This window comes from Gymnodraco acuticeps, unplaced genomic scaffold, assembly GCF_902827175.1.
Source record: "Gymnodraco acuticeps unplaced genomic scaffold, fGymAcu1.1, whole genome shotgun sequence".
Classification (NCBI taxonomy): domain Eukaryota; kingdom Metazoa; phylum Chordata; class Actinopteri; order Perciformes; family Bathydraconidae; genus Gymnodraco; species Gymnodraco acuticeps.
In genome coordinates this window covers 96,374-111,112 of record NW_022991340.1, presented here as the reverse complement: position 1 = coordinate 111,112, position 14,739 = coordinate 96,374, and the positions used below count along the sequence as shown (strand labels likewise).

The following is a 14,739-nucleotide window of genomic DNA, read 5'->3' as shown; positions in this document are numbered from 1 at the left end:
GTATAACAGGCCTACTCTCTTTATTTGCTTTAGTTTAGTAGATATCTACAAACAAAGAGTCGATATTTTTCTAAGACCATTGCTTCACATAATAAAATACACAACGGCTTATGCTTTAGGAGCTGTAGGTGTGTGTGGTACAGTGTGTAGGTGTGTGTTGTACAGTGCGTAAATGCGGCGGACAGACGGGTCTCAGTTGGTTTGGTGTCCTCTGCTTACTTTTAATAGGCCTACTTGTAAATAAAACGTTTGGCCCGTAATTTCAATTCCCCATTTCAGCGACCAGAGAGAGGGGGGGGGGATATATCCAGTCTCTGATTGTGTTACGTTATTATGAGAGTGCTCTCATACTTTAAATTGTATATATTTATATAAATATATTTGTGTGTGTGTGTCCGCATCTGTAGCCTGTTATTGTCTCATTATACCGCACTCTCAATGAATTCAAAGTAAATATGTGGGGGAACAATGTTCAGCTGATCTAACAGAGATACAGCGCTATGACAAAACACTCGACAGCTGATGCAGCTGTTGCCACGTAATAATGAACGGACGTCTCTTTAAAATGACCGCTCAGAGGAGAGGAGTTATCATTTCTTTAAACGTCTGCTGCTTCCCCTCCTCTCTCCTCGGTTCCCCTCCTCGGTCCTCCGCTCGCATCTCCTGTGGGCGGGTCTAAGTCTCGAGGAGGGGAACCGAGGAGGGGAGTCGAGGAGGGGAAATTTGAGTATTGAGAAGCCTCTCTAGTATTACAAAGTTGACCCAGCAACTTCACACCAATGGGAGAGGCATAACTGCTCTTTCTTTTCAACATAATTTAAGTTACACATGATTTCTTCCAAGTGGTTGGGCTTGTTAAAAACATCTTACATTTTAGATACATTATACAGGAAATTGCTGGCTTTGTGTTTACAGAAGTACCTGACTATGCCTGACTTTTGTGCAGCCTACGGCTGCTCTAATCGCCGCAGTCTGCAAACAAGAACCCGTGGAATCACCTTTCACATGTAAGATATGACAATATTATGACTATAATTAGGATAATCGTTAATTACTTAGTGGATGTATGTACATTACAAGTCCTGCTACACAGGATCAGTGGGGCTATGTGAGATAATAGTATTGCAAGATTGATGTTGACCCAGCCTCTTTAGAATATGTTGCTACCATTTCTTTACACAATTATGTAATGTTTCTTTTGGACACCTTTTTTATTACTCTTAGTGTGGTTGTCTTATTCTTAAAGTATACATACATACATTACATACATACATACATACATACATACAATTACTCCAAAAATATGATAATTTCGGTGTGTATTTTTGTCCTTACCCTTAATGTTAAAGGAAAGAAGGGCGGACAATGTTGACAATAATTTATATATCTGGCTACCTTTCTCATGTTTTTAAGGTTTCCCAAAACCGGAGAGAGGAGGAGGCAGTGGGAAGTTGCCCTAAGAAGGGACGGTTTTGTTTCCTCTGGCAGGACGCTGCTCTGCAGTGAGTACTTCAGGAGTGAGGACTTTGACAGGACGGGGCAGACTGTCCGGCTTAAAGATGGTGTTGTGCCAACAGTATTCAATTTCCCAGCTCATCTTCAAAGGGTATGTGTATCATTGGCCAACAAGAATTCAAGGTGTATAAGATTGATTGATAAATATGTGATTAAATGTCACACTTTAGTTTTTCTTTCTGCAAGTTTAGGAATAAATAATGTGTTGTGTATTACAGCACATTTTAAACACTCAAAATGTCTTTAATTATGTTTATTTTAGCCGGAAGCAACAAGAAGCACAACCACTTCAAGAAGAGCGGAAGATTAACCTCAGCCTAATGTTGTGAGTATTCTGAATGTGGCCAAGACCAGAGAGATGGTCATTGATTTCAGGAGGGTGAGGACGTCTCTTCTACCCCTGTGCATTCTGGATAGGATGTGGCTGTTGTGGAGGACTACAAATACCTGGGAGTGCACTTAGACAACGGACTGAACTGGAGGATCAACACTGATGCTGTGCACAAGAAGGGGACTCTATTTTCTGAGGAAGCTGAGATACTTCCACGTGTGCAGCAAGATGCTGGAGATCTTCTACCGGTCTGTTGTGGCCAGTGCACTCTTCTTTGCTCCGGTCTGCTGGGGGGGCAGCATCAGAGCCGGTGACACCAGCAGGATCAATAAACTGATTAGGAAAGCTGGGTCTGTCATCGGCATCAAGCTGGACCACTTTGAAGCTGTGGTGGAGAGGAGGACACTGAACAGGCTGTTGTCCATCATGGATAACCCCACCCATCCTCTCCACCTGCAGCTGGACAGTCAACGGAGCTCCTTCTCCAACAGACTGCTGCAGCTCCGCAGTGCCATAACTCAACAAATCACCTCTGGCTGGAAGATAACTCTCTGCTCCATAGTTTCTCTTGAATATAACCACGTTGTACATTTTACACATATATAATCTATTTAATATTTAACATTAATATTCCATATGCCTTATATTTATGTATATTATATATATAATATCCTGCCAAACTCAACATGTATATTTTCCTCTTTCTTTATTTTTCTTGCTTATTTCTAATTCATTGTAAAATGCTTTGTCCCTTATGCTGCTGTAACTAAAAATGTTTTCCCAAATTGGGATCAATAAAGTACCATCTTATCTTGTTTTATTTGCATGTGGAATGTCACTAACAAATGAGAGCATCATATGGCTTGTCATATTAAATCCTTTATCTCGGTGGTACCCAGGAAGGTCTATGATGGTGTTACTAGGAGAGCCCAATATAATTTGAGGAGGTACTCTGTGTAAAAGGTTTGAGAACCACTGGCCATCTCACTTGCTCTATGTCACTCATACACTTGAATAAACATGTGCAAACATTGAAACTACACCCAGGGATTGGCAACCTTTACAATCAAAATAGCCATTTTTGTCCAGAGCCTCAAAACATATTTTTGCCTTATAAGGGGAAAAGCTTATTAAGATCTATTTCTTAAAAGTACGCTGAGTTGTGTTTTCTGTTGGAGAATGTAAAAAAAATCAGGCTCACAGTATTGATAAGTGAACATTGAATTGTTAAAAAAGTAACTTATTAATTTCCATATTACTATTATTTATATATTCGTATAATTGTGATAAATGAGACAGAACTGGCCTGTCTGTGAGCTCATTTTATGTTGGTTTGGTTCTTCTGATAAAGGTGTGAATATCTAAATAATATACCACCATATGCTATTGTCATTAGTTGTGTCCCTATTCTTCAAGCTAAGGCATTGCTACATTAACAACTCTTGGCTTACAGAGTGGTAACATGAGACCGATTTTTATATATAAAATATAAATATATTTTAATGTTATAATTTATTTTAAATATTAACAATATAATAAAAATAAATGGAAATATATAAACCGGCAAATATTTAATATAAATACCTTGTGTTTGTGTATAGCTATTGCTTTATCTGCTTAATGTTATTTTCATAAGAAAGTCCATGACTATAAGTATACAGTATCATAACTACATCTTTGATGTTTATAAAAAACCAAACCGTTTGAAAATTGAGCAAGCTATGGTTATTTAAATAGTAAACCATAATGTTATGAATGAGAGCACTACCTGTAGCAAGATGGCGGCCATGTGGCAACATCGGTCTCCATTAGCCAGCAGCGCGGGTGAGTCATCTAGTGTTTATATATATCTATGGTGCTCTCATTCATAACATTATGGTTTACTATTTAAATAACCATAGCTTGCTCAATTTTCAAACGGTTTGGTTTTTTATAAACATCAAAGATGTAGTTATGATACTGTATACTTATAGTCATGCACTTTCTTATGAAAATAACATTAAGCAGATAAAGCAATAGATATACACACACACAAGGTATGTATATTAAATATTTGCCGGTGTATATATTTCCATTTATTATATTGTTAATATTTAAAATAAATTATAAAATTAAAATATATTTATATTTTATATATAAAAATCGGTCTCATGTTACCACTTTGTAAGCCAAGAGTTGTTAATTTAGCAATGCTTTAGCTTGAAGAACAGGGACACAACTAATGACAATAACATATGGTGGTATATTATTTAGATATTCACACCTTTATCAGAAGAACCAAACCAACATAAAATGAGCTCACAGACAGGCCAGTTCTGTCTAATTTATCACAATTATACGAATATATAAATAATAGTAATATGGAAATTAATAAGTTACTTTTTTAACAATTCATTGTTCACTTATCAATACTGTGAGCCTGATTTTTTTTACATTCTCCAACAGAAAACACAACTCAGCGTACTTTTAAGAAATTGATCTTAATAGGCTTTTCCCCTTATAAGGCAAAAATATGTTTTGAGGCTCTGGACAAAAATGGCTATTTTGATTGTAAAGGTTGCCAATCCCTGGGTGTAGTTTCAATGTTTGCACATGTTTATTCAAGTGTATGAGTGACATAGAGCAATGGCCAGTGGTTCTCAAACCTTTTACACAGAGTACCACCTCAAATTATATTGGGCTCTCCTAGTAACACCATCATAGACCTTCCTGGGTACCACCGAGATAAAGGATTTAATATGACAAGCCATATGATGCTCTCATTTGTTAGAGACATTCCACATGCAAATAAAACAAGATAAGATGGTACTTTATTGATCCCAATTTGGGAAAACATTTTTAGTTACAGCAGCATAAGGGACAAAGCATTTTACAATGAATTAGAAATAAGCAAGAAAAATAAAGAAAATAAAGAAAGAGGAAAATATACATGTTGAGTTTGGCAGGATATTATATATATATAATATACATAAATATAAGACATATGGAATATTAATGTTAAATATTAAATAGATTATATATGTGTAAAATGTACAACGTGGTTATATTCAAGAGAAACTATGGAGCAGAGAGTTATCTTCCAGCCAGAGGTGATTTGTTGAGTTATGGCACTGCGGAGCTGCAGCAGTCTGTTGGAGAAGGAGCTCCGTTGACTGTCCAGCTGCAGGGGGAGAGGATGGGTGGGGTTATCCATGATGGACAACAGCCTGTTCAGTGTCCTCCTCTCCACCACAGCTTCAAAGGAGTCCAGCTTGATGCCGATGACAGACCCAGCTTTCCTAATCAGTTTATTGATCCTGCTGGTGTCACCGGCTCTGATGCTGCCCCCCAGCAGACCGGAGCAAAGAAGAGTGCACTGGCCACAACAGACCGGTAGAAGATCTCCAGCATCTTGCTGCACACATGGAAGTATCTCAGCTTCCTCAGAAAATAGAGTCTGCTCATCCCCTTCTTGTGCACAGCATCAGTGTTGATCCTCCAGTTCAGTCCGTTGTCTAAGTGCACTCCCAGGTATTTGTAGTCCTCCACAACAGCCACATCCTCTCCCAGAATGCACAGGGGTAGAAGAGACGTCCTCACCCTCCTGAAATCAATGACCATCTCTCTGGTCTTGGCCACATTCAGAATACTCACAACATTAGGCTGAGGTTCATCTTCCGCTCTTCTTGAAGTGGTTGTGCTTCTTGTTGCTTCCGGCTAAAATAAACATAATTAAAGACATTTTGAGTGTTTAAAATGTGCTGTAATACACAACACATTATTTATTCCTAAACTTGCAGAAAGAAAAACTAAAGTGTGACATTTAATCACATATTTATCAATCAATCTTATACACCTTGAATTCTTGTTGGCCAATGATACACATACCCTTTGAAGATGAGCTTGGAAATTGAATACTGTTGGCACAACACCATCTTTAAGCCAGACAGTCTGCCCCGTCCTGTCAAAGTCCTCACTCCTGAAGTACTCACTGCAGAGCAGCGTCCTGCCAGAGGAAACAAAACCGTCCCTTCTTAGGGCAACTTCCCACTGCCTCCTCCTCTCTCCGGTTTTGGGAAACCTTAAAAACATGAGAAAGGTAGCCAGATATATAAATTATTGTCAACATTGTCCGCCCTTCTTTCCTTTAACATTAACCAGTTAAGCCCGAAGGTCCCCCCAGTGGACCCCTCCCACAGTTTTTTTTCTCTCACATGTCTCAGGGCTTCTTAACATTTATGAAACTATTAATGTTTCATACCCTTTTAAAGGTAAGAAACTCCGCTAACTGACAATAAGAACAATTGTTAGCTAAAATAAACACAAGAGTAATACCAAGCCTTTGAATTAGCATTGAGCGAAAAAAATGCTAACTAATGCTAACGCTTTTTTACACACAACACACGGTAGAAATGCCCTTATTACTATCTTAACTGCACAAACAAGATATACGATTTAAAGCTGAGACTCCACAGATTCCACACATGTAATGTCATCACTGTAAGACCTCGAATTCCTGGAACTATCAGCCAGAAAAGAGAAAGTAAACAACATCCGGTTCCAAAAATATTACAATAATTACGTCTTACCTTTTTTGATTTGTGATCAAAAGTTGTGTTCAACGGAATAAAAACGCATCTCAAGGTTAATCCAATGTCTTTGTGTCACGTAGAATTTTTTACTGATAATCAATCATCATATTTATGGCAATATACTCGGTATAAAGTATTGCCGTCCAGGCTTGCACTTTCAGATATGCTTCGTTTGCTTCTCTATTACGTCCGCTATGGTAATGTTTACGTAGATTTGGGAACTGCCCATCGATTCTATTGGTTCTGATGGTTAAGAAAAAGGTGTAAATCACACGAATCGACCAATGGGTTCCAGAGATATGGTCCTGCGTAAAGTATAAAGAATGCCAGCCAGCTTAAGTAAATTACGCAGCCGACTTCATTTATTGTTTACAACGTAACGAAGCAGGAAATGCAGCAGGACCCGCTCTGAGCACGGAGCGGACAGCAGATAACGGAATTGCAGTTTTATTGCTTATAGATTATCAGAACATTTCAAAGGGGACACAGCCCCATTGGATATTAATCTATGGATTAACTACATCATCGTTTTTATCGTTTTAATGCCATTGAAGACCAGTTTAGACCAGACAACGAGGAAGGTAAGTCATTGTTAGCCTAGCGCAGGGATCACCAACTACATTTGTCCAAGGGCCAAAATGTATCCAATAGACACTATCGCGGGCCAGCAATTTTTATATAGTTCAGAATTTTGAAGTTGTAGACCGGGGGGGGGTATTGAGTGTTCTGTAATCAGTTACTAAATACTGAATACATGGCTCTGAAAGTAATCAGAATACAGTTACAGTTACGTGTCTTAAACGTTGGAATCGGGTCTACTTCAATGTATTCAGATTACTTTTAGAATACTTTTGGAATACTTTATTTTTCCATAACAGATGGGTATGTTTTGGTGAACAGGAGACACGTATTTTACTGTTTTAATGGCTTATCAAGAACTCAAACACAACATCTTGGTGTCATTCTGGACAGCTCTCTCATCTGCACCCCACATAAAACACATCACCCGGACTGCATTCTTTGTACTGCCTTAAAACCTTTCCTTAGAATATGTTATGAATTGTAAGGTGTCCTTGGGTGCTTTGAAAGGCGCCCCTAAATAGAATGAATTATCATTATTATTTATTATCTGAAACGATGTTATAACTTTTAAAACTTTTTCCAGTCACTTGCCCCAGGCATTCAGCAGCAGCAAACCATTCACTTTGATTTGATCCCGTTATGAATGTCATCATTTCGACAATAAAGAAATTCTACATAAACGTTATCTTGCACATTTTATCTAACCATCTCCGTTTCTAACTTTCAATATATTTTAAAAGAGATATCTCTCTCTCATCTGCGTGCGGGGGCGGGGCCTCACAGACGCGCTGCATCTCTCTCTCGCTCACAGACATGCTGCAGCGCCGTGCAGTGTGCACACAGCTCTGCCGGTAATGAATATTACATTTTGTGAGGACATTTTTCCACCAATAATTCCAATAAGTATTCCAAAATGTATTCACTTCAGGTTTACGAAAGTAACTGTAATCAGATTACTCGTTTTTCAAATTTAACGCCAGCTGAATACAGTTAGCCTACTTGATTTTTGTATTCTGATTACGTAACGCCGTTACATGTATTCCGTTACAACCCAACCCTGCTTCTAGGCTACTGTCCCGCAGCTCCTGCCTCTCTGTTGGACTCTGTCGCAGCGGGGCTTCTGCTGTGGTGCGGAGAGCACAAAGCAGACTCTTCACAACGAAGGATTACTTCTTCTTCAAGGCAGGGAAGGTTTTGCAGTACGCAGTCTACTGTCCCGCAGCTGCTGCCTCTCTGTTGGACTCCGGTACTGCACACAGTGGTTACTGCGAACGCAGTAACCACGCCGCAGTCACCCCCGTCGTGCGGGCCGGATGAGAATGTCTGGCGGGCCGGATGTGGCCCGCGGGCCGCCAGTTGGTGGTCACTGGCCTAGCGCATTAGCGCCAGCGCCATTTGTTTTGATGTACGTTTTTGTTGATAACGTCGCGAGTTTGTATCTTTAGTGTTGAGGTGGGCACCGTTAGATTCTGTGTCTCCTTGCGATCATAAACAATGTGTTGGATGTGCAGCTAGGATAAGTAATAAGGGAGCGAGGAGTGATTTTCGGTGCAGTAATAGGCTAGCATTTTTCGCTCGGGGCTAATTCAGAGGCTCACTGTAAGAGTAGGCCTATGTTTTGTTTTATTTTATTTATTTTTTTCACAACAGTTGTATTTGGATGGAATGAATACCTATAGTGATAATTCAAAGTAATAAAATGATTTTTACAGTGAAAAAGTTCACCAGAGGTGAGTCCGTTTAGACTTTATTTTTCTAAATCTCTCTAAAAAGGTCAAATTTCACTTGTTTTGCATCAATCTTGATACAGGGTACTTATTATATGTTATAGTTTGGATTCCTAAAGCTTTTAGTCTACTAACCCATCATGCAAGGGTGGTTTTCACTATAAGTAAAGGTTTTTTTTTTAGGTGGACATTAGAATTTACATGTTTTTACTATGTTCCATCTGAATTTACTTTAAAATAAAAAACATCTATATTGATTCTGACACTTCTACATCCAACTCACAGATGTAACCTTGCTTTGAGAAAAATAATTATTAATTTACCCCTTTTAGAAGTGAAGATATATCATTTGTTGTGTTAGTGGCATTTTCGAGCCTGAAACCTGAAAAACAGGCTCAGGGCTTAACTGGTTAAGGGTAAGGACAAAAATACACACCGAAATTATCATATTTTTGGGGTAATTGTATGTATGTATGTATGTAATGTATGTATGTATACTTTAAGAATAAGACAACCACACTAAGAGTAATAAAAAAGGTGTCCAAAAGAAACATTACGTAATTGTATAAAGAAATGGTAGCAACATATTCTAAAGAGGCTGGGTCAACATCAATCTTGCAATACTATTATCTCACATAGCCCCACTGATCCTGTGTAGCAGGACTTGTAATGTACATACATCCACTAAGTAATTAACAATTATCCTAATTATAGTCATAATATAGTCATATCTTACATGTGAAAGGTGATTCCACGGGTTCTTGTTTGCAGACTGTGGCGATTAGAGCAGCCGTAGGCTGCACAAAAGTCAGGCATAGTCAGGTACTTCTGTAAACACAAAGCCAGCAATTTCCTGTATCATAATGTATCTAAAATGTAAGATGTTTTTAACAAGCCCAACCACTTGGAAGAAATCATGTGTAACTTAAATTATGTTGAAAAGAAAGAGCAGTTATGCCTCTCCCACTGGTGTAAAGTTGCTGGGTCAACTTTGTAATACTCGGTCTCACTCACAGCCTCTTGTTATTAGCCAGCTAATAAATACAACCACGTCATACACAAAGAAAAGCTGCAATTTCAACATGTCCAAGCATCCTGTATCATAGCCATGCTAATAACGTTTATAATCAGGGGTGCACATAACTTTTTTGCCCTGGTTCTCAAAGGAGCACCTGGAGATGTTGCTTGGTGCTCATCCTTAAAATGAAATAAACTGTAACTTTTGAGGGGGTCTTGACTTTATTTGCCAGACACACGGCACTGAACACACATGCAGAGGTGAACACAGAACACACATGCAGAGGTGAACACAGAACACACATGCAGAGGTGAACACAGAACACACATGCAGAGGTGAACACAAGACAACATTAGCACGACCAGTAATCCTACAAGCTGTCATCACTACCCTCCTGACTGTTCTCCTCACTGTCTTCCTCTCTGTCAGACATGGTAGCTGATGATGTAGGCCTACTTCTTTCTCTCTGGTTGAGTCTGTGATTAGCTGCTTGCATCCACAAGACAACAGCTGGTTTTGGGAAAGTCTCTGTTGTCATCTTAGAAAAGTGGATGTAATCAAATAAGTATGTGAACATAACCAACAGGGTTCGTACGGGTGCTTGAAATCCTTGAAAATGCTTGAAATTTGACGTGGTGTTTTCAAGGTTGGGAAAGTGCTTGAATTTTGGGAATGGTGCTTGAAATTGAGATAAAGTGCTTGAAAATGTAAATGCTTTCCTTTTACAATAAATTGCTGTCTGACTGAATAGTTCGCTTTTTAGATTAAAAGAAAATAATTGCTTCGCTTCTACATAAAACAGCTCCGCTGCGGCCTTCCCGCGATATGCGCGCGACCTGCAAGTGTTTGTGTTACGTGTGACCTGGGCATTCTGATGAGAGTGATAGATGTGTGTGTGCCAGGAGGTTGCCGTTTCAACGAGCGTTGGCTAGCAGAAGACAAATACATGCCATGGCTAAGACGAGGGTTAAGCCCACGAGTAGCCTCCTGCAAAGTTTGCAAAAATAACGATGCGAGAGTCTGCGCTGACGAGCCACATGAAAGGTACGCTGTAGTAGAGCATTTTAGATTAGGCTAACGTTGCATGTTACGTTTGTTTAAGCTAACGTTAGCGAGCTGAATAGCGAACTCCATGAGGGATAATAATAATTGCAGGGGACAATCATTTCAGAGGAGCGTTACAGTCGCCATCGTGTGGTGTTCAGAGGATGAAGCACTCACGGCATTTCGTGTTATAGTCACGAAATATAATCTATTGATTCGACACAGAGCGATTTTGAAAGCAATGTATTTCTACTGGTAGTATGTTTCGTGCCTAAACCAAATGTGACTTGCTCTATCGAAATCAGTCACATTGACCCGAAGACACATTTTTGTTTGTATTACTGGTCTGGGGGAAGCTGGCGAGTGTGTGTGTGTGTTTGTGTACCGGGGAAACACTCACAAGAAACATTAGTCCGATGTTACATTAGTCCGTTCTCTGCTTGTAATTATGCCGAAGCTTCAAAGTTGTATTTATCATCTGAATTTGCTGAAACAAGTTTAATATTCTGAAAGCCAAGACTTTGTTTATTTGAAAACAGATGAAAACAAACTGTCTTTTATATAAAATTGAAGTATTATACAAGTAAAACTACATTTTGCTTTAATCCCATGTAATTGTAGAATGAACACAGTCTTACTTTGCAGGTGTATAAATCAGGTGTCTTGAGTAGTCAGAATTACCTACAAATCATTGTACACATTTGTAAATATTATTTTCCACTTGTTACCATTGTGAGTCTGTTTTTATGCAGCTCTGCTTGTGGCTACAATTCAGGCTAATACGCTACCAGAGGTGGAATAAGTACTCAGATATTGTACTTGAGTAAAAGTACAAGTACTCAGATCTTGTACTTAGTAAAAGTAGAAGTACCAGTGTGTAGGAATACTCTGTCACAGTAAAAGTCCTGCATTCAAAATGTTCCTCAAGTGAAAGTAGAAAAGTATTCTCATCAAAATATAGTGAAAGTAGCGACAGTAAAAGTAGTTATTGTGCAGATTGGTCCATTTCAGAATAATATATATGATATGTTTTATAATGATTGATCATGAAAGTGTTCTCAAAGCTGGTAAAGGTGCAGCTAGTTTGAATGACTTTGTATACTGCTGGGTAGCTGGTGGATTTACTCCAGGTGGAACTAAAGTCTGATTTAAGACTTGATTATATTTCACATCATTCATCTGTGAAGTAACTGAAGGTATTAAATATTTAGTGGAGGAAAAGTACACCATGTACCTCTGAACTGTAGTGGAGTAGAAGTACACCATGTACCTCTAAACTGTAGAGGAGTAGAAGTACACCATGTACCTCTGAACTGTAGTGGAGTAGAAGTACACCATGTACCTCTGACTTGTGTTTACTGCCAACCTAAAAGTACCTCAAAAATAGTAATCAATAATGTATTGAAAAGTTATTTGGCTGATTTGTTTTATATTGGCTCAGACAGGTTATATGGGAAATACAGATGGGTCACTCATTTTGAAATATTAAACTTAGTTTTTTTTTCTTTAAAATGACCCTCGCGCGCAGATTAAACCCCCGCGAGCGGCTATGCGCTCGCTCGCGAGAGAGACAGCCCTCTTGCTCGCTCACGGGAGTGTCACCCCCTAATCCCACCAGGAGCGTCTGCGCTGCGTTGCGCTGCGGCTGCGGCGTTTTTACCGATCGCGGCCACTCTAGTCAATGGGTGCTATTCCACCAGATCCGCTGCGCCGCGCCGCGGTTCAAAGCGTCCCAGAAGCTCCTCGCCGCAAGGAATTTCTAAAATATAGGATGAATCCTATTTTTGGCGCGGCGCAGCGCGGCGCAGGCAGGAAGTGGAACGTTCATCCAACAACTGCGAGGCTGCACACACGACGCTCCGCTTCAGCAACGTTTTGAAACGCGCCTGGTGGGTTATGACACAGGAGGAGGTCGCAGCGCGACGCAGCCGCAGCGCAGACGCTTCCGGTGGGATCAGGGGGTCAGCCTCGCGGAGTTTCTCTACGCGCGTGAAAAGTTTCTGGAACTTTGGGGCGGAGCCACTGGACTTTGATTGACAGCTGCAAGGAAGCCCGGAGTTGCCAGGTTTGATAAATGCCTGAACTACCAAGAGCCGAGGAGTGACAGCTGCAAGATCAGTTGGACGAGATTGAATGGGAAAGTTGTCCATAAAAAACTATTATATTCGTAAAGTGTACAGCTAATATATATATATATATATATATATATATCTTAATGCATTTTATATAAAACAATATATTTTTGAGTGGGCTGTATCTGTCGAAAACTGCTGTCTGCTGTATGTACCTCCCTTACGAAATGAACTATAAATGAATTAGTAGGCTATTACTATAGTATACTATAAGAGTTGTATAGTGTCCTTTAGTAAGTTTATATTTTTCACCAGCTATTGTATTACTATAGTTTTTTCTGTAGTGCCATTTTATTAGCTCCCTATAATATTTCAATAGTAATACTATGTATCTAGATCTTTGTAGTATTCCTATATTATTTTAAATAGTATAACTATAGTATAATATATAGTGTTTCTGTAGTTGTTTTTTGAACACAAGAACACTCCTATAATAATAGTATGATGTTGTCATAATGAATGCATATTATTACTATAGTTTTTGTAAAAGTATTGCACTCCTAGAATTAATGTGTATTTTTTTTTTATATCAAATTAATTTATATATATTTATATATATATATTAGCTGTACACTTTCCGAATATAATAGTTTTTTATGGACAACTTTACCATTCAGTCTCGTCCAACTGATCTTGCAGCTGTCACTCCTCGGCTCTTGGTAGTTCAGGCATTTATCAAACCTGGCAACTCCGGGCTTCCTTGCAGCTGTCAATCAAAGTCCAGTGGCTCCGCCCCAAAGTGTCAGAAACTTTTCACGCGTGCGTAGACAGACTCCGCGAGCAAGTGAGGCTGACACTCCCGCGAGCGAGCAAGAGGGCTGTCTCTCTCGCTCGCGGGGGTTTAATCTGCGTGCGGGGGTCATTTCATACGCGTGTAAAAGCACATTTTCCACTCGTGAGTAGCTTGTTTTGCGCGCTAGAATATTGACCCAAATCTGACTCCATAACAGCCGGAAAAAATCTGCTACTTCCTTACAGAGCCCCTCCTCCAACACACACGAACGCGCACATGACCAATGAGGGCACGAGATAGCCTACGTTTGTGCACAGATGGAAGGCTAACAGGCAGGTAGGCCATCCAGTTATTTTAGCCGGGCCGGCTAAAATGATTGGTCGTGCTTTTTACAGTAGGCCTACCACGGCTTCCACAGATGACATTTTTTAATGGATTTTTTGTCAAAGCACTTAAGATATTAATTGCTATCGGGATGTTAAGAGCATTCCATGGAATATAACAAAAAGTGTATCTCGAGCCGGTTTCTCAAACTTACCTACCCCACCTTTAATACTGGTAGGAGAGGTTTAAGTCCATTTCTGTCAATATCATGGACTGTGACATTTATAGGAAATCTGGCTGAGCGGAGGTATGTGTTTCTGTGTGTGTGTGTGTGTGTGTGTGTGTGTGTGTCAATTATTGTTCATTTTTAGATTTTCATTTTGTATGTGTGAGAAATAGAGAGGGGCACATAGAGGAAGAGAGTGAGGGAGCACACAGAAAGGCTGAGAGCAAAAGAGAGAGAGAGAGAGAGAGAGAGGTCGGGGGACATACACCCAGCATGTGTGCCTGTGTACTGTATGATGTGGCTCTTTGCAGTAACACAGGAAGATTGTTGGCTCTTTACCTCTGTTGGTTGGCCACCCCTGCCTTAGAGGGTGTTAGGTCCACTCCCCACTTATAAAAATAGCACTTTACCACTGCACCCTCTCTAATCTCAGATGCACCCTGAGTCATTTTGTTCTGGAACCGGGCCTGGTCACACGCCAGATGCGTGAGAGTTGGCAACACTGGAATCTTGGTTACTGCTTTTTCTCCGGCCTG

At 39.8% G+C, this 14,739-nt stretch overlaps 2 protein-coding genes and 1 long non-coding RNA gene across 4 annotated transcripts in view; 2 read left to right on the top strand and 1 right to left on the bottom strand.

The window, feature by feature from the left end:
* Positions 1-726: 726 nt before the first annotated feature.
* LOC117562671 lies at positions 727-1,918 on the top strand. The gene is made up of 3 exons (XR_004571605.1): positions 727-1,007; positions 1,414-1,606; positions 1,778-1,918. It is a non-coding gene; the product is annotated as an uncharacterized LOC117562671 (long non-coding RNA).
* Positions 1,919-4,543: 2,625 nt separating this feature from the next.
* The window catches only part of LOC117562668 (THAP domain-containing protein 5-like), a 68,273-nt gene continuing 58,077 nt past the window's right edge, over positions 4,544-14,739 (bottom strand). The window contains exons 3-5 of the mRNA XM_034240518.1: positions 5,714-5,906; positions 5,189-5,542; positions 4,544-4,555 (exon numbers count right to left, since the gene is read on the bottom strand). Coding sequence (XP_034096409.1) covers positions 4,544-4,555; positions 5,189-5,542; positions 5,714-5,906 — 559 coding nt within the window. The remainder of the gene's footprint in view (positions 4,556-5,188; positions 5,543-5,713; positions 5,907-14,739) is intronic.
* LOC117562669 (solute carrier family 22 member 6-like) overlaps positions 6,937-14,739 on the top strand; it is a 43,644-nt gene continuing 35,841 nt past the window's right edge. Inside the window, exon 1 of one of the 2 annotated variants that reach the window (XM_034240522.1) lies at positions 6,937-6,998. The gene's annotated coding sequence lies outside the window, so the exon portion shown is untranslated. The remainder of the gene's footprint in view (positions 6,999-14,739) is intronic. The other variant, XM_034240521.1, reaches the window with a different exon arrangement.